Source organism: Salvelinus fontinalis, unplaced genomic scaffold (genome assembly GCF_029448725.1).
Source record: "Salvelinus fontinalis isolate EN_2023a unplaced genomic scaffold, ASM2944872v1 scaffold_0427, whole genome shotgun sequence".
Classification (NCBI taxonomy): domain Eukaryota; kingdom Metazoa; phylum Chordata; class Actinopteri; order Salmoniformes; family Salmonidae; genus Salvelinus; species Salvelinus fontinalis.
In genome coordinates, this window is record NW_026600636.1 from 134,669 (window position 1) to 154,449 (window position 19,781).

At 44.6% G+C, this 19,781-nt stretch overlaps 2 protein-coding genes across 4 annotated transcripts in view; one reads left to right on the top strand and one right to left on the bottom strand.

Annotated features, from left to right (window-relative positions):
- LOC129846009 (sorting nexin-4-like) overlaps positions 1 to 4,654 on the top strand; it is a 28,419-nt gene extending 23,765 nt beyond the window's left edge. The window contains exons 9-14 of the mRNA XM_055914005.1: positions 274 to 339; positions 614 to 703; positions 959 to 1,058; positions 1,791 to 1,936; positions 2,090 to 2,204; positions 2,571 to 4,654. Coding sequence (XP_055769980.1) covers positions 274 to 339; positions 614 to 703; positions 959 to 1,058; positions 1,791 to 1,936; positions 2,090 to 2,204; positions 2,571 to 2,618 — 565 coding nt within the window. The 3' untranslated portion in view covers positions 2,619 to 4,654. The remainder of the gene's footprint in view (positions 1 to 273; positions 340 to 613; positions 704 to 958; positions 1,059 to 1,790; positions 1,937 to 2,089; positions 2,205 to 2,570) is intronic.
- Positions 4,655 to 7,845: 3,191 nt separating this feature from the next.
- LOC129846010 (protein unc-80 homolog) overlaps positions 7,846 to 19,781 on the bottom strand; it is a 21,845-nt gene continuing 9,909 nt past the window's right edge. The window contains exons 3-8 of one of the 3 annotated variants that reach the window (XM_055914006.1): positions 18,894 to 18,947; positions 17,865 to 17,946; positions 17,289 to 17,400; positions 16,938 to 16,958; positions 16,512 to 16,717; positions 7,846 to 14,322 (exon numbers count right to left, since the gene is read on the bottom strand). In XM_055914006.1, coding sequence (XP_055769981.1) covers positions 13,876 to 14,322; positions 16,512 to 16,717; positions 16,938 to 16,958; positions 17,289 to 17,400; positions 17,865 to 17,946; positions 18,894 to 18,947 — 922 coding nt within the window. In that variant the 3' untranslated portion in view covers positions 7,846 to 13,875. The remainder of the gene's footprint in view (positions 14,323 to 16,511; positions 16,718 to 16,937; positions 16,959 to 17,288; positions 17,401 to 17,864; positions 17,947 to 18,893; positions 18,948 to 19,781) is intronic. The other 2 variants (XM_055914008.1, XM_055914007.1) reach the window with 2 other exon arrangements.

Below are 19,781 nucleotides of genomic sequence, written 5' to 3' on the forward strand. Positions count from 1 at the left end.
GTTTGTGTGTCAGTGAGTGGAGTGCCTTAGAGAAGGAGATGAGAGACGGTCTGACTGATCTGACTGTTTGTGTGACAGTGAGTGGAGTGCCTTAGAGAAGGAGATGGGAGACGGTCTGACTGATCTGACTGTTTGTGTGACAGTGAGTGGAGTGCCTTAGAGAAGGAGATGGGAGACGGTCTGACTGATCTGTCTGTTTGTGTGACAGTGAGTGGAGTGCCTTAGAGAAGGAGATGGGAGACGGTCTGACTGATCTGACTGTTTGTGTGACAGTGAGTGGAGTGCCTTAGAGAAGGAGATGGGAGACGGTCTACAGAGTGCTGGACACCATATGGATGCGTGAGTACTCTCCATCCGCCAACAGCTGTTTTATCTAACCTGTGCTGAGCCTGCTATTCTAATGTAGATGGCACACAACCTGCAATTTAGGAACCACAATGGAAAATAGGGAAGACAATGGAAATAATTATATATTTTTTAACTGGCAAATAAAATCAGCCTGGTATTCTAATGCAGAGTGCACACATCAATCAATTTAGGAACTACAATGAAAATAAGTATATATTTGTTTAACTGGCTAATAAAATCAATCAATCTGTCATTTTGTCCACAGCTATGCTGCGTCAGTAGATGATATCTTGGAGGAAGAGGAGCGCTACGCAGACCAACTGAAGGAATACCTTTTCTATGCCGAAGCCTTAAGGTTGGTCCTATTGCACATTATTGCTAATCAATCAATCAATCAACCAACCAATGAATCATATTTTGTGAAGGGATTCCAGAACCCTGTCCCCTTAGTCAGGTAAAGAGGGTAATGCACCAAGTAGAAGGTTCTGACAGTGTAAAAATATCTCCTCTAAACGGGCCTGGTACAACTTGTGTCCCAGGAAGTAATGCTGTATGGTGTTGTGACATTGTATGGGCCTCCTGTAAAGCTGCTGCTGTCTGTTTCCTACAGGGCTGTGTGTAGGAAACACGAGCTGACCCAGTATGAGCTGGAGACGGCCTCCTCAGACCTCATCTCCAAGAAGCAGCAACGGGAGGAGCTGGCCACTGGGGTATTCAATTCAATACAACTTTATCGATCCCCTCAGGGACAATGAAGAAAGCCGTAGGTTTAGGCAGAGGTCTAGTTTATCTACTGTTTGTATCCCGTTATAGGAAAACTAGAGGACTCCAACTGAGATGGTGATCTCTTGTAAGAGGCAAGCTCTTGTCTTTCCAATATTGGTACAGTATAGGTCTCAAGAGCCTTGGCAAGGCCCAAGAGGTCTTGTTTGTCAAGTCCTCTCAGAATCTTTGACTACATGTATTTTTCAAACCCTCCTATAGTATAAGGACATGTAAAGCCCTAGCCTGGTCCCATCTTTGACTTCATGTCTTCTTCAAACCCCTCTATATAAGGACATGTCCCAGACTCTACTGTAGTCCCAGACTCTACTGTAGTCCCAGACTCTACTGTAGTCCCAGGCTCAACTGTAGTCCCAGGCTCTACTGTAGTCCCAGACTCTACTGTAGTCCCAGGCTCTACTGTAGTCCCAGACTCTTCTATTGCATGCCATGCATGTTTGTCATGACAACAAACACAGAGAGGCCGAAGCATCAACAGACTGGACCAACAGCAGGCCTGTGGTGAATTCCATTTCAATTCAGAAAGTAAATCAAATTCCAATTCCACATTTTCCTCATTGAAAAGCATAGGAGAGAATCTGTCATTTCAGTGTACTTCTTGAATTGACAAGACCACCAGGCTAGTAATGCCCCTCCATTCTCTGTCTGTCCGTCCTCAGATGGTACGGACGTTCTCCTTCAAAGGAATGACCAACAAGCTGTTTGGTCAGGAGACACCAGAGCAGAGGGAGGCTAAACTCAGCCTACTAGAGGAGCAGATCGTCCAGGGAGAGGAGACGGTCACAGAGAAAACAGTGGAGTGCGAGTGAGTCCCTCGTGTTAAACCATGCAGAAATACCTAGATAGATAGACTACATGCTGAAAACAACTCATTGATAAAGTATGTAATATAGTGTGTGTGTGTGTGTGTGTGTGTGTGTGTGTGTGTGTGTGTGTGTGTGTGTGTGTGTGTGTGCAGGGAGTACGTGAAGGGTGCGTGGGTGGACATGCAGCGCTTCAAGGAGCAGAAGGACAGGGATCTGAGGGAGGCTCTGATTGGCTACGCCGTCATGCAGATCAGCATGTGTAAGAAGGTGTGTCACACTCAGGTGGAAGTCTGGAAATGCTCCTATATCTATGAGGGTTATTTTCATTGGGCATCAAACGGACAAAAACTGACTCAAAGACAGAGGGACTACCTGGACTTGTCCAATAAGAAACTGTAATTTTCGTGTTGCTTTAAATACCACTCTCAGAGTTGTGTTCATTAGGCACCAAACTGAAGAACACGGATTGAAAGAGAGAGGGACTACCTGGACTTGTCCAATGAGAGCCTTTTGTTTCAAAACACGTTGCAACGGTGTGCCCTACTGAACACAACCCGCTTGTTATAAAGTCAAAGGCCAATGTTGTTAGGACCTAGTTCAACTTCTGTGTTTTATGTTCTCCTCTCTGTATAGGGCATTCAAGTGTGGACCAATGCTAAGGAATGTTTCCACAAGATGTAAGGGGGTCGGGCCGTGGGTCAGCGACGACGTCTATGGTACGAGTGCACAACAGCTTCACCTTTTGAACTTCACATGGAAACAGAACCACTGTTGTCACGGCAACAAGCCCCAGCTGGCATAAAGTTACAGGGCTGCGTCTCAATACTCAGTCCAATACTGGCTGCGCTCCAGATAAAGTGGGGAGGTAAGGAAGCCTTTCAAGACATTTATTTTATTTTATTTATTTTACCGTTATTTTACCAGGTAAGTTGACTGAGAACACGTTCTCATTTGCAGCAACGACCTGGGGAATAGTTACAGGGGAGAGGAGGGGGATGAATGAGCCAATTGTGAACTGGGGATTATTAGGTGACCATGATGGTTTGAGGGTTGTTTATTACATGAGATGCAGTCCGGGACTATGTTTTATAATGAGATATAAGGCACAAACATATCCCCTTGTGTTGATTTATTAAGAGAACGTGTGTAGTATCAGCAGGATAAAGGTTGTTTATTAAGAAAACGTGTGTAGTATCAGCAGGATAAAGGTTTGTTTATTAAGAGAACGTGTGTAGTATCAGCAGGATTAAGGTTGTTTATTAAGAGAACGTGTGTAGTATCAGCAGGATAAAGGTTGTTTATTAAGAAAACGTGTGTAGTATCAGCAGGATTAAGGTTGTTTATTAAGAGAACGTGTGTAGTATCAGCAGGATAAAGGTTGTTTATTAAGAGAACGTGTGTAGTATCAGCAGCTAAAAGGTTGTTTATTAAGAGAACGTGTGTAGTATCAGCAGGATTAAGGTTGTTTATTAAGAGAACGTGTGTAGTATCAGCAGGATAAAGGTTGTTTATTAAGAGAACGTATGTAGTATCAGCAGGATAAAGGTTGTTTATTAAGAGAACGTGTGTAGTATCAGCAGGATAAGGTTTGTTTATTAAGAGAACGTGTGTAGTATCAGCAGGATAAGGTTTGTTTATTAAGAGAACGTGTGTAGTATCAGCAGGATAAAGGTTGTTTATTAAGAGAACGTGTGTAGTATCAGCAGGATAAAGGTTGTATGGTGAGAGTGTAGCACGTGGGGGATAAAGGTTGTATGGTGAGTGTAGCACGTGGGGGATAAAGGTTGTATGGTGAGAGTGTAGCACGTGGGGGATAAAGGTTGTATGGTGAGTGTAGCACGTGGGGGATAAAGGTTGTATGGTGAGAGTGTAGCACGTGGGGGATAAAGGTTGTATGGTGAGAGTGTAGCACGTGGGGGATAAAGGTTGTATGGTGAGAGTGTAGCACGTGGGGGATAAAGGTTGTATGGTGAGAGTGTAGCACGTGGGGGATAAAGGTTGTATGGTGAGAGTGTAGCACGTAGGGGATAAAGGTTGTATGGTGAGAGTGTAGCACATGGGGGATGTGGGAAACTTACTCCTCAGCCTGAAGTGTCACCACTTGTGCAGCCGAATTGTCAACGCTTCAATGGCGCCGACTGGTAAGACGCTTTGGGACGGCGGTCACGTGTGCTAGCGAAGCAGATGTCCTGGGTTGGAGCATCCGTGTGAGCCGATCAGGAGGAAGCGCTTCTCGCTAAGCAAGCAGCATGACGTCAGTTAACTGTATGCTGCTGTTACCTTGGTTTACCTCTGAACTGAACTGGAAAAGAAACTGAATCAAATGTCAAAGGACTTCTGGCCTTTTCTCTGCTTAAAGCACATGATATCATAATGTCTGGTATGTGAATATTGAATAAGATATTATTTCAGAAAATGTCAAGGTACATGTATATAAGAATATTATATACTTTGACGTGTCCATCTATGTAAATATATTAACAACAGTGAACACTAACCTGGTGTGTGTTGGTTGAAGCTAAAGTATTAACTCACTAATTTAATCATGGTTTCTCAAAGAAAACATCTATTTCTACATTGTGACTCGCAGTAATAATGTGATTTAAGGTCAGATTTGATCATCATTCATGTACATTCTTATCCAAGTTGAACTGAGATAACAGTTATACTGCATTGTATATTCAGCTTTATGGTTTTAATAAAAATATTGTCTTCTACCATATTTCTACAGCTACGGTTCCTCAGGCTACCACACATTTTATGTTGGCCCAGTATGATGTTGTGAGGGTATATGGAGACAGCAGGTTGAGGCTGACCCACTATGATGGTATATGTAGACAGCAGGTTGAGGTAAACCCACTATGATGGTATAAGGAGACAGCCGGTTGGGGTAAACCCACTATGATGTTATAAGGAGACAGCAGGTTGAGGTTGACCCAATATGATGGTATATGAAGACAGCAGGTTGAGGTAAACCCACTATGATGGTATAAGGAGACAGCAGGTTGGGGTAAACCCACTATGATGTTATAAGGAGACAGCAGGTTGGGGTAAACCCACTATGATGGTATAAGGAGACAGCAGGTTGAGGTAAACCCACTATGATGGTATAAGGAGACAGCAGGTTGGGGTAAACCCACTATGATGTTATAAGGAGACAGCAGGTTGGGGTAAACCCACTATGATGTTATAAGGAGACAGCAGGTTGAGGTTGACCCACTATGATGGTATATGGAGACAGCAGGTTGAGGTTGACCCACTATGATGGTATATGGAGACAGCGGGTTGAGGTAAACCCACTATGATGGTTTTTGGAGACAGCAGGCTGAGGTAAAACCACTATGATGGTATATGGAGACAGCAGGTTGAGGTTGACCCACTATGATGGTATATGAAGACAGCAGGTTGAGGTTGACCCACTATGATGGTATATGGAGACAGCGGGTTGAGGTAAACCCACTATGATGGTTTTTGGAGACAGCAGGCTGAGGTAAAACCACTATGATGGTATATGGAGACAGCAGGTTGAGGTAAACCCACTATGAGGGTATAAGGAGACAGCAGGTTGAGGTAAACCCACTATGATGGTATATGGAGACAGCAGGTTGAGGTAAACCCACTATGATGGTATATGGAGACAGCAGGTTGAGGTAAACCCACTATGATGGTATATGAAGACAGCAGGTTGAGGTTGACCCACTATGATGGTATATGGAGACAGCGGGTTGAGGTAAACCCACTATGATGGTTTTTGGAGACAGCAGGCTGAGGTAAAACCACTATGATGGTATATGGAGACAGCAGGTTGAGGTATACCCACTATGATGGTATATGGAGACAGTAGGTAGGTCTGTCTCCAGTAGGTAGGTCTCTTGAGGGCTATGTTATGAAACCAGTTAGCCAGACTACTGAAAAGCCCACACTCGCTTTGTTAGGGCCCTGGGCTGTTCAGCTCTTTGTTTAGAGCCCTGGGCTGTTCAACTCTTTGTTTAGGGCCCTGGGCTGTTCAACTCTTTGTTTGGGGCCCTGAGCTGTTCAACTCTTTGTTTAGAGCCCTGGGCTGTTCAACTCTTTGTTTAGGGCCCTGGGCTGTTCAACTCTTTGTTTAGGGCCCTGGGCTGTTCAACTCTTTGTTTAGGGCCCTGGGCTGTTCAACTCTTTGTTTAGGGCCCTGGGCTGTTCAACTCTTTGTTTAGGGCCCTGGGCTGTTCAACTCTTTGTTTAGGGCCCTGAGCTGTTCAACTCTTTGTTTAGGGCCCTGAGCTGTTCAACTCTTTGTTTAGGGCCCTGGGCTGTTCAACTCTTTGTTTAGGGCCCTGAGCTGTTCAACTCTTTGTTTAGGGCCCTGAGCTGTTCAACTCTTTGTTTAGGGCCCTGGGCTGTTCAACTCTTTGTTTAGGGCCCTGGGCTGTTCAACTCTTTGTTTAGGGCCCTGGGCTGTTCAACTCTTTGTTAGGGCCCTGGGCTGTTCAACTCTTTGTTTAGGGCCCTGGGCTGTTCAACTCTTTGTTTAGGGCCCTGGGCTGTTCAACTCTTTGTTTAGGGCCCTGGGCTGTTCAACTCTTTGTTTAGGGCCCTGGGCTGTTCAACTCTTTGTTTAGGGCCCTGAGCTGTTCAACTCTTTGTTTAGGGCCCTGAGCTGTTCAACTCTTTGTTTAGGGCCCTGGGCTGTTCAACTCTTTGTTTAGGGCCCTGAGCTGTTCAACTCTTTGTTTAGGGCCCTGAGCTGTTCAACTCTTTGTTTAGGGCCCTGGGCTGTTCAACTCTTTGTTTAGGGCCCTGGGCTGTTCAACTCTTTGTTTAGGGTCCAGGGCTGTTCAACTCTTTGTTTAGGGCCCTGGGCTGTTCAACTCTTTGTTAGGGCCCTGGGCTGTTCAACTCTTTGTTTGGGGCCCTGGGCTGTTCAACTCTTTGTTAGGGCCCTGGGCTGTTCAACTCTTTGTTTGGGGCCCTGGGCTGTTCAACTCTTTGTTTAGGGCCCTGGGCTGTTCAACTCTTTGTTTAGGGCCCTGGGCTGTTCAACTCTTTGTTTAGGGCCCTGGGCTGTTCAACTCTTTGTTTAGGGCCCTGGGCTGTTCAACTCTGGTCCTGGAGGGCCGAAACACTTCTGGTTTTCATCATTTCCTTCTAATCAGGGACTGTTTCAGACCTGGGACATCAGTTGCAGGAGTGGACTGGCCATCTGGCATTTCAGACAAATGCCATATGGGTTGGTCCATTTTTAGCCCGGTGAGCCTCTCTAACTTTTCTCGCAAAATTATCATTATTTGGTTAATAATGGGGGCATCAAGGAAAAAAACAGTGTCGGTGTGGTGGTATCAAGGAAAAAATGGTGTTACAAATGTCCGAGACAATGTCTGGTCCCAGTCCGCCCCTAACCAGGTGAGTGTAATTCATTACCAGGTAGAAACAAAAACATGTGTTTGGGACCTCCAGGACCAGAGTTGAAGAGCCCTCTAGGGTCTACAGTATATACAGTATAACCTGATAGTGTTTGAAGAAGACGTGAGTAAGAGTTGAGTTAGTGGACAGATATGGTCTGTGTACCTCAACGCAGGAAGCTTATCAAATATGGTGGAAAAATGGTCCCAGTTCCAGTCTGCTTAAGGGGTGGCTCTCCCATAGGCACCAATGCATTAGCAGCTGGGTCTGGTCTGCTTAGTTCACTGACTGTATATGAGCTTACCTTCTCCAGCTTCTGGCCTCTGACCAGCACTGTTGAAGTCTTTAACCAAAGACAGCCCTTCCTTTCATCAACTCCAAACAGGAAATTGTCTCAGAGTATCCTTTCTACTGCCATCTGTGGGTGGTTGTGTGGTAGTTTTATCTGAACTTACATTTAGTTGGCAGTTAGTGAGTTAGTTCAAGATATTACAAGAGAAGGAAAAAACTTGGGACGGAAAATAAATAATATTGTGTACAACAATATCCATTTATTTTTTAAATGTTTCATAAATACTTTGATATAGCTATATTTTAGAATAGATTGAGAACACAGGACAAGACAGTCATTTGAAATAAATATCTTAAGTATATAATACGATATATTTCAGAGTCACACAGAGGAAAAAATATATGTCAATGGAACAGTGATTGAATATGAGGCTAATCATCACGTGAACAAATGTTGATGTTAATATATATTTGGAGAAATAAAATATCAAAATATAATATATGTATCTAGGCCATAATGTGTCACTTCCACTTTCCACCTGAGGAGTCTGGTGGGTGGAGCTATAGGAGGACAGGCTCATTGTAATGGAATCAATGGAACGGAGTCAAACATGGTTCCATTCCAGCCATTACCTATAGCTCCTTCCACCAGCCTCCACTGCTAATCACCCCTGGGGGCCCTGCATTTGACACACACACACACTTCTGAATATCTCACAGCTCCACCATACAGCATTTTATCTTTATTTAACTAGGCAAGTCAGTTAAGAACAAATTCCTATTTTCAATGACGGCTTAGGAACAGTGGGTTAACTGCCTTGTTCAGGGGCAGAATGAAAGATTTTTTTTACCTTGTCAGCTCGGGGATTCGATCTTGCAACCTTTCAGTTACTTGTCCAACGCTCTAACCACTAGGCTACCTGCCGCCCCTAGCGTGTGGATAGGACTTTGAGGTAAACTTCCTAGTTCATGGAAAGGTTATCCCCAGAGCCAGAACAACACAGATCCAGCTATCCTCCATAACATGTAAGAAATAGAACTAAACAAACTGGAAATCATCAATTAACAAATTGCCCACAGAATGTTACGCTGTTAGCTATGAGTTGGCAATCATCTAAAAAGATAATTTTCTGATTATGTTTAAAGCAATACAGTGTGCTTACCGGTACTACAAATTGCAATTGACAATGCAATAGAACTAGGGTCTCCAAATTCTGGTAACTTTCCTCAAACTCCTGATATACTAGTTGGAAGAGTCAAGGAATCAGAAAGTAATAAACAAGAAATCCGGAATCCTCCAACCAAGATTTCTGGAAAAGCTGGTTATTTTGGAAAAGTTACAGACATTTTGCAATCCTAAATAGATCTCTCATCCAAAACAGTTCCAGTTTGAAGTAGAGCACTTCAACAGTGCATTACATGGGACAAACTGCAGATGACTTTGGAATGTATGCCAAGTTTGATGAATAAGTCTCCATGCCAACCTCCCAGAAAGCTTCTGCACAAGGACAGCTCAGCAGCAGAGAGCATTGGCACTACACACACGGACAGACATTGACCGTTGGCACTGACAAGACAACACACGTCCACAGGGACACCCGAATATGTCACCTACAGTATCATAGACTGTTGTACTATCCCCGTGGGTTCTAGAATGAACTATAGTGATACTATCATTCAAAATAGAATCCCCCTCTAACGATATGGGCACTATAGATCTCATAACCCCTCTAACGATATGGCACTATAGATCTGATAACCCCTCTAACGATATGGGCACTATAGATCTGATAACCCCTCTAACGATATGGGCACTATAGATCTGATAACCCCTCTAACGATATGGGCACTATAGATCTGATAACCCCTCTAACGATATGGGCACTATAGATCTGATAACCCCTCTAATGATATGGGCACTATAGATCTGATAACCCCTCTAATGATATGGGCACTATAGATCTGATAACGCCTCTAATGATATGGGCACTATAGATCTGATAACCCCTCTAACGATATGGGCACTATAGATCTGATAACCCCTCTAACGATATGGGCACTATAGATCTGATAACCCCTCTAACGATATGTGCACTATAGATCTGATAACGCCTCTAACGATATGGCACTATAGATCTGATAACCCCTCTAACGATATGGGCACTATAGATCTGATAACCCCTCTAACGATATGGGCACTATAGATCTGATAACCCCTCTAACGATATGGGCACTATAGATCTGATAACCCCTCTAACGATATGGGCACTATAGATCTGATAACCCCTCTAACGATATGGGCACTATAGATCTGATAACCCCTCTAATGATATGGGCACTATAGATCTGATAACCCCTCTAACGATATGGGCACTATAGATCTGATAACCCCTCTAACGATATGGGCACTATAGATCTGATAACCCCTCTAACGATATGGGCACTATAGATCTGATAACCCCTCTAACGATATGGGCACTATAGATCTGATAACCCCTCTAACGATATGGGCACTATAGATCTGATAACGCCTCTAACGATATGGGCACTATAGATCTGATAACCCCTCTAATGATATGGGCACTATAGATCTGATAACCCCTCTAATGATATGGGCACTATAGATCTGATAACGCCTCTAACGATATGGGCACTATAGATCTGATAACCCCTCTAACGATATGGGCACTATAGATCTGATAACCCCTCTAATGATATGGGCACTATAGATCTGATAACCCCTCTAACGATATGGGCACTATAGATCTGATAACCCCTCTAACGATATGGGCACTATAGATCTGATAACCCCTCTAACGATATGGGCACTATAGATCTGATAACCCCTCTAATGATATGGGCACTATAGATCTGATAACCCCTCTAACGATATGGGCACTATAGATCTGATAACGCCTCTAACGATATGGGCACTATAGATCTGATAACCCCTCTAATGATATGGGCACTATAGATCTGATAACCCCTCTAACGATATGGGCACTATAGATCTGATAACCCCTCTAACGATATGGGCACTATAGATCTGATAACCCCTCTAATGATATGGCACTATAGATCTGATAACCCCTCTAACGATATGGGCACTATAGATCTGATAACCCCTCTAACGATATGGGCACTATAGATCTGATAACCCCTCTAACGATATGGGCACTATAGATCTGATAACCCCTCTAACGATATGGGCACTATAGATCTGATAACCCCTCTAACGATATGGGCACTATAGATCTGATAACCCCTCTAACGATATGGGCACTATAGATCTGATAACCCCTCTAACGATATGGGCACTATAGATCTGATAACCCCTCTAACGATATGGGCACTACATATCTGATAACCCCTCTAACGATATGGGCACTATAGATCTGATAACCCCTCTAACGATATGGGCACTATAGATCTGATAACCCCTCTAATGATATGGCACTATAGATCTGATAACCCCTCTAACGATATGGGCACTATAGATCTGATAACCCCTCTAACGATATGGGCACTATAGATCTGATAACCCCTCTAACGATATGGGCACTATAGATCTGATAACCCCTCTAATGATATGGGCACTATAGATCTGATAACCCCTCTAATGATATGGGCACTATAGATCTGATAACCAGCCTCCTCTGTGGGAACTACACAGCAGTACATTTAGATCACACACAGAAGCAAACACAGCTATGAGACCGACTCACAGTGCAATGGTCATATGTGCATTATGGCACCTATTTATATCACTACTAAGGCTTCTGCACTGATGCCGTCAAACAGGAGGAAATGGTAGAAGATATTCAGGAAAAGCCCAGTTCTTCCTTTCACATATAACTGAGTGTACAAACCATTAGGAACACCTGCTCTGTCCATGACATAGACTGACCAGGTGAATCCAGGTGAAAGCTATGATCCCTCATAAATCCACTTCAGTCAGTGTAGATGAAGGGGAGGAGACAGGTTAAAGAATGATTTTTAATCCTTGAGACAATTGAGACATGGCTTGTGTATGTGTGCCATTCAGAGGGTAAATGGGCAAGACTAATGATTTAAGTGCCTTTCAAGGGGATATGGTAGTAAGAGCCAGGCGTACCGGTTTGTGTCAAGGTGAATGCACCAATTTGTAAGTCGCTCTGGATAAGAGCGTCTGCTAAATGACTTAAATGTAATGTAAATGTAACTGCAACGTTTCTGGGGTTTTCACGCCCAACAGTTTCCCATGTGTATCAAGAATGGTCCACCACCCAAAGGACATCCAGCCAACTTGATACAATTGTGGGAAGCATTGGAGTCAACATGGGCCAGCATCCCTGTGTGGAACGCTTTCCACAACTTTCAGAGTCCATGACTCGACCAATTGAAGCTGTTTTGAGGGGAAAAGGAGATGCAACTCAATATGAGGAAGTTGTTCCTAATGTTTTTACACAGTTTAGTTCATAACTACATCCTCTTTTCACTGATCTGGTGCAAAACCAACATTAACCAGAAGATAGTAGACTGCAGCACACCCATCTCAGGTTTGGACTCTACCAAGCCCCATGGCACATAAGGGGACCTCGGTCAGGGTACAGACCATTATCAAGGAGCTGGAGGGGTCCTCCCAGTTCTCTAGTTTAAAGCATAAGTTGAACAAGGAGGTATCCTATCTGCTACAACTCAAAACATTATGCCAACAAGATCCCTGATTCTGAGTACTAGAAACCTTTCTTCAAGACATTGAAAACACAACAATAAAAAGCAGCATTATAAACTCTATGACATTACTGGGACATACTAATAATACGTCAGTGCCCATAAGCAGTTACCTATTCTTTATGCATGATGCTTTCAGAACAACAGAAGGGCCGTATTACTTTGGAGGCTATTCAAAACGAAACATGAATTTGGTTACACATAAAACAACATCCATCCACTGGGCCTAAACTGGTTGTCACTAGAACTCCATGAGCCAAGTAAAGCCTCCCCGGCCAAACCCAGACAACGCTGGGCCAATTGTGCGCCCACCTATGGGACTCCCACGGCCGGTTGTGACACAGCCTGGGATCGAACCTGGGTCTGTATTGATGCCTCAAGCACTGCCATGCAGTGCCCTAGACCGCAGTGCCACCTGGAAGGCCACTAATATATTATCCTAATGACAAACATACTATGCCTCTCTGCAATACTTTGACAATTATATATATTAAATATTTCTTTAAAATAGTCTTCAGGATTAAATATAATACATTTCATAATATTATAATATCATAGCTAATATACATTTAATTTCTCTAGTCAACAGTTTACCCTTCAGCAGCTTCACTGTAAACAGTTCTTGAGAGGTGACACGGTCACCCTATAGGTAAACAGATGTCTGTTTGTAGCAGCCAATGGCTGGAAACATCTCCCTTCTCTTGTGATCTACCTAGCAACAGTAACAGTCCCACTTGATCACCTGTTGGACACCGTGGATTAATCCACCCTGACGTGTGAAGAAGGCATGTTGATTCTGCATTTGATTTGAATACTTTGCTATGAGATGGGTTGAAATGTCCGAGGTGAGGGTGCCAGGGTACTGGTACTGTAGACATAGTGAAGTATGGATTTCATCTTGGTGCTCTAACAGGACAGAAGAGAGCAGAGAGAGAAGGGGAGAGAGGGGCAGGGGAGTGGGCAAGAGGAGAACACTAACAGGTCTTGGTCCTTGGCCCTGTTCTAATACTCTAAAGATGCATCTTTCCTCCCTTCTTTTTTTGAGGTAATCACTAATCTAACGTGATTGGATAGGTGAGAGCAAGGATTCTACTGCACTGATTTCCCCAGTCATTTTATGTCAGATCAGATCAAGGAAGGGAGGATGCATTTTTATGTTTAGAGTATTCCAACAGGTTCCTCATTTTTCAAGTGCCCTCTGACCTCCGTTGGCTAGAAGGACAGAGTTATCAGGCAGCTCAATGTCTAAACACAGACTCCAAAGATATAGAAGGGGACCGACACAGAGAAGCTACCCTGCCAGGGTCATAACTAGGACCAGGAGTTTCCCCAGCCGGACCATGTGATATAACCTAAAGGGTCAAAACTCCGGGCCCTAGTTATAGCCTACGTCTGTAGTTTAGAGCCTTGTAACTAGGGCCAGGACTTTTTCCTAGTGCGGTCACGCAAGTTCAGTCAGGGAAAAACTCCTGGCCCTAGTTATAACGTTACGTTACGAGTTTTGTTACTGAAATGTTAACAAAACGTTACTGGAACGTTACAGGGACGCTTCTCAGACGTGGGACTCATCCAGGTCCAGGTCGACTGGGGAGATGGGGAGGGGGGAGCGGCGGGGGGGCAGGGCGGGCGAGCGGCGGGGGGAGAGCAGGGGGGCGAGCAGGGGGTTCTCTGTGCCCCCATTGTCCTCTGAAATGTGGAGTAGGGTGTCTGCGTTCCTCCCCAGCAGGGCAGTCGTGTCCTCGTCCTCGGGGCTCTCGGGGGTCTGATGGGAGGACGGACCAGGATGGAAGAGGTGGGTGGGGGGAGCGGGGGGTTGGATCCCCAGGATCGGCAGAGGGGGGAGGGGAGAACAGGTGCGAGAGATGGGGAGAGGTGGAGGAGGGAGAGGAGAGCAGGAGGAGGGTGGGGTGGGGGTGGAGGCGCGGGAGATGGAGGGCCGAGGAGAGAGGCTGCTGCGGAGGCCCCACTGTTCTCGTTTCTCCTTGCTCTCCATCGATAACTAGAACCAGGAAACAAGTGGGAGAAGAGTGATATTTCAAAGACTTACTTAGTCCATGCTCTGTTAAATATAGAGAACTCACATTCATTCCCATCACTCTCATTCCTCACTCTCTGTCTCTTCTGTAATGAGTGATGACTTAAATGAATAATCCTCTCAAAACTACAAATGAATATGATTTACAGGGTTAAATAACACTAACATGGGAGCAAAACATTAAGTGAATAAATGTGTAATTTTGTCGTTTTAATAAGGTTGGTAGCAACATGTGAAAATTGTTGTGGAAATCTTGCACCTCAAGCCGACTACAAAACCCATAACGCAATGATCTCTCGCTGGGCTTTTTACAGTCTATGCTAGGTAGCTAGCTAGCTAGCAAACGTAGCTACACACAGTAATACCAAAGTCATTGTCCGCGTGTGAAGTAGATAGCTAGCTGAAAAAGTCTACAATCTCACCATGTCCAACCCATTCATTATATGGTTTCACCTGCAGATTGTCTACCTCGAGGAGTGGAGGGTCTTAAATTGCTATGGCTACGGCCCTTTCCCATGCTTTCCCACCAGGGCAGAACAAATGCCCCCTCTCATTGAAGCCACGGAGGTTCAAGGCCGACCGCAGTACTGCAGGCGCTGTTAGAAGAAAACAGGATCCCCCATTATAATGAATGGAAAAATTGCGATCTTCGTGGTCAATCTTCATGTAAATAAAAAATTGTTTAGAAGACAGTCATGGTACCAATAATTGTTTCTAATATACCAGATGTATGTGCTCTAACCGATTATTTCAAAATCGCACACAGAAGAAGTTCTGAGGATACTTGAGTTGCTAATGGCAGCATGCAGTACCCTGTTCGGCCTTCTACTGGAGTTAATCAATGAGAGTGGGCAGCACTGAGTTAACTAGCAACATCACTTCCTGGTGTAGCATGTTGTCTCCATGAGAAGCCATCTTAGGAGGTCCATTGCAGCCGTTTTTATCTCAATATCAAATCATTTCTGGGTAAAAATGAAGAACCTTGCTGTGAATGTTTTTAATTAAAATGGTCAAAAGGTAACAAAAATAGCTTCTTTGCAAAGAGACATTTCTATAGCAAGAATTTTGCTAGGATTGCCTGGGAGCGGTCTGAGTGGGGAGGGGACATCTGAAAACGAGATATTATTGGCAGAGGTTTGGAACACTTTCTTATTGATGTCAACAGGCAGGCCAAAACTCCATCCCACCGAAACAGGAGGACATTTCAGCTGGTCTTTTCAAACAGCTCTTACAGTAAAAGGGCATTATCAACATTTTCACAGTATTATTCCAACCTCAGTGTGGAAATAGATATAAAACACATGTTTGACTGTACTGGGCCTCTAACCAACTTCATTTGGCTTCAATGCGGTATTGAGTCTTCACATAGAAATTAATGGTGTGACGTGATCAATGGCGTCTTGTCATATACCCTTCATTATTCACCACAGAAACAGACACAGGCCAGGGCGAGGAGGGAGAGGAGAAACGGGCATTGCCCGATGATGGTAGTTGAAGAAGAAACTGAGTTGAACACTATTACGCTATTTAGTTTCAAGTATCCCCATACCATATCCCCATACCATATCAACATATCCCCATACCATCTCCCCATACCATATCAACATATCCCCATACCATATCCCCATACCATCTCCCCATACCATATCAACATATCCCCATACCATCTCCCCATACCATCTCCCCATACCATATCAACATATCCCCATACCATATCAACATATCCCCATACCATATCCCCATACCATCTCCCCATACCATATCCCCATACCATCTATTGGCTGATTTTGAGATATGGAGTGCAGCTAGTTGTTTTAAAAACGTTATTCCTTATCTCCAGCGACGAGAACTTTATCGTGATGACGCGATACAACATGATAAAATAACATTTCCCAGACAAACCACATAGAAGTTAAATAATCAAGTAGTTATTTTACCCACTTATAGAGCACCACATTGAGAGGAGTTTCATGAGTTTCATGTCTGGAGTGGATTATCACTTTAAGCCTAGTATACACCCTAGGAACGTACAAAATGCAGGATATGCAAAATGGCCGTTCTGCGTACCTTCTTACCAAGTAAACATGGTACAAACTACAGAAGCCTGTGAGAATCAACAATGTCATAAAATATCCTTACTCCCCCAGTCGTACCTGTTTCTTGGCAGGGCTGTGGAGGTCAGCTTTGACGGTGGCCGAGGATGAGGCCCCAGGGGCAGCAGGGGGAGCGATTGGAGGGGCCGGGCTGGCCTTCCTGCCCTCTGGGTGCGCATTGGCGCCACCTGGGTCGGGGGACTTTCCCTGAGCCTGCTGGCCCTCCGTGAAGGTGACGACCCTTTTCTGGTCCCACCCGTGGGTTGCTGAGGAGACATCACAGTCATCACATACACAGTCCATCACAGCGCCAACTTGGGGACTAGCGGACACACTACCAGGGGCGAGGGAGAGGAGTGGAGGGGGCGGGAGCGGGAGCGAGGGGGGATGCAAGACAGACATGCAGAGAAACGTATCAGGTGAGAGGTTTCAGAGAGAGGGCGTTGTTACGTTGCAAGAGGAGAGGGGGGAGTATAGGTGTCTCACCTTCGCAGTCCAATAACGTTTCTTTATTTCGAATCGAAACAAAGGCATAAACAGAACACAGAATGAACAGAGTCAGTTATTGGGGTCGGAGGTGACAGGGGATAAAGACACATTGGAACAGAGACAACGGTTGTGAATGAGGAGGATCGGTACATGTCAGTTCAAGTCAACACAGTTGGAGGAGTCAGATTATCAGAGATACGTTCATGAGCAAATACTGAGTATTAATAGTTAATATCACAAGGTCTGAATGTGAACTGCAGTGTGCTTGATCTGAAGTGTAGGGCAAGGTTGCTATAGTTACACAATCTCTCTCACACAACAGACACACACACACACACACACAGTTACCCAGAGGTCTGTTCTTGGGCTGGATGCTCCTGCGGGTGGTGGAGAGTCGGGCTCCAGAGCGACCTGGTCCTCGCGCCTCACTCTTCGGAAGAGACAGCAGGGGGCGTCGCAACTGCATTGAAATATCAATTAACCCAATCCACACATCATTTCCACTGTGAATGTCAATGAGGATAGCCTCTTCATCATTATCCACAATTAGGGACATCGTTTTCCCTGACCATGTGACAAGACCAGGGCTGCGTTCAGTATGCAAAAAAATGTAGTGGAACATTCAATGAAAGGGAAACGGTGCTGTACTGAACGACCCGGGAAACGGGGAGGGGTTGTGTGTTCAAAATGCACTGCTGCCCTTTAAATACATCACTCATTGCTTCAGCCACACCCCGTCACACACACCAAATGGAAAAAACGTATAAACCAGGGTTAATTGAAGTCAGTCAATTCGGGTAGTAAACTGAAATTCCAATTCAATAATTGAGAACAATGCATTTAAAAAACAATTATTTTCTCAATAAACTTAAAAGGAGCTATTTATTTAAAAATTCTAAGTTCCACCTTTAAGACTACTCTCACCTGTCTCAGTCCTCTATTGCGTCCCAGCGGAGGTTGGTTCAAGAGGTTCTGCTGTCCTGGTTCACTCTGCACACTGGCCACCCTACACAACCCAACCAGACAGACAGACAGACAGACAGACAGAGAGACAGACAGAGAGACACAGAGACAGACAGACATGTAGAGACAGCGAGGCAGACAGACAAAGAGACAGACATGCAGACATGCAGAGACACAGAGACAGACAGATAGACATGCAGAGACAGACAGACAAAAACAATCAGTACAACACAGAGGTAGTGCTTCTCCTAATGAACTCTCTCTTTCACTGAGACACATAGGAGAGTCAAGAGGACGTGTGTCTGTCCACTGCTCCTTCCATTCTTCCCATCTCTCCCCAATCACTCCACTGCACACCACACCGACACACCCACCAATCAAGGACACCCAATCACAGCACAAGAATACACCAAAACACAAAGGGGGTTATGAGGTCTGGAGTGATCTGTGTTCTTATGTAGACAGCTCGTACCATATTACCAGTGCACCGAACTAGAACATGAACCTATCTGGTAACGTTAGACTTCTTGATAAGATACATGCAATCATTTCATTGATCGATTGCCACTCCAGTACCCCATGCCCCACAGATTGGTATCCTGGAGAGGACGTCCAATTTGAACAGTGAAAAGCCTGAAACAGTATGAAGACCATGATGGCACCGATGGACTGAGACACATTACCACTGGCTCCCCAGCATCCTCACACCGCCCAGGGACTTAAAGGGTTAAAGAGGCAACAGCGGATGACTTGAGATGGGTGGGTGGATCAGTGTGGGAGCTACGAGGGGGAACAAGAGACTACGTTACATTAGACCTATACGAAGAGGAAGGGTGATAGACCAACGGCGGTTTTGATTGGATGAGATAATGAGTGAGGAAAACGAAGAAGTCAGAGGAGGCCGTCCGACTGGCCGAGCCTCCCCCAAACTGCACACAGAGAGACGCAGAGAGACGCAACACACAGGGGGGCTGTGACGTGACACTGTACCTAGACAGGTTACCCTCTTCCAGTCCTTGAGACTCATCTAGCACATTGGGTTCACTGCAGAGGAGGGGGCAGGAAGGGGAAAATGGGTTTAGGGAGAGAGGAGAGCATGCTGCCCAATGTCCAAGGCCCCTACTCGGATGGGTCTCCTATAGCATCGGTAGCTAGATCAGCTTGTCAGGAACTTTCCATTGATCTAGGGCCCTGCTTGAATACTCTAAATACGCATCCATCCTCCCTTACTTGAATAAATCCTTGGCAGGAAGGGTGTGTTTTATTCAAACAAAATCAAATCAAATTTTATTTGTCACATGCGTTGAATACAACAGTTGTAGACCTTACTGTGAAATGCTTACTTACAAGCCCTTAACCAACAATGCAGTTTTAAGAAAAATACATAATAAAAAGTATGTAATAAAAGTAACAAATAATTAAAAATAACAATAGCGAGGCTATATACAGGGGGTACCGGTACAGAGTCAATGTGCGGGGGCACCGGTTAGTCAAGGTAATTGAGGTAATATGTACATGTAGAGTTATTAAAGGGACTATGCGTAGATAATAACACAGCCAATCTCTCTGCTAAAACAACTATGACTTGTAGCGCTCCTCACTTCCTGTCTGTTCATCTAGTATGCTGTTCTCCAGAAAAGGGTACACAAATAAACAGAAATAAACAGCTTGAAACAACACAAATAGTATGACTGTGATTACGTCTTCTGAAGTGACAGTGTTTTACATGTACTGAACGAGGTGACGTGTGGACAGTCATAGTGTAATCCAGTGTTGAGGAGTGAGGTGATGTGTTGACAGTCATAGTGTAATCCAGTGTTGAGGAGTGAGGTGATTTGTGGACAGTCATAGTGTAATCCAGTGTTGAGGAGTGAGGTG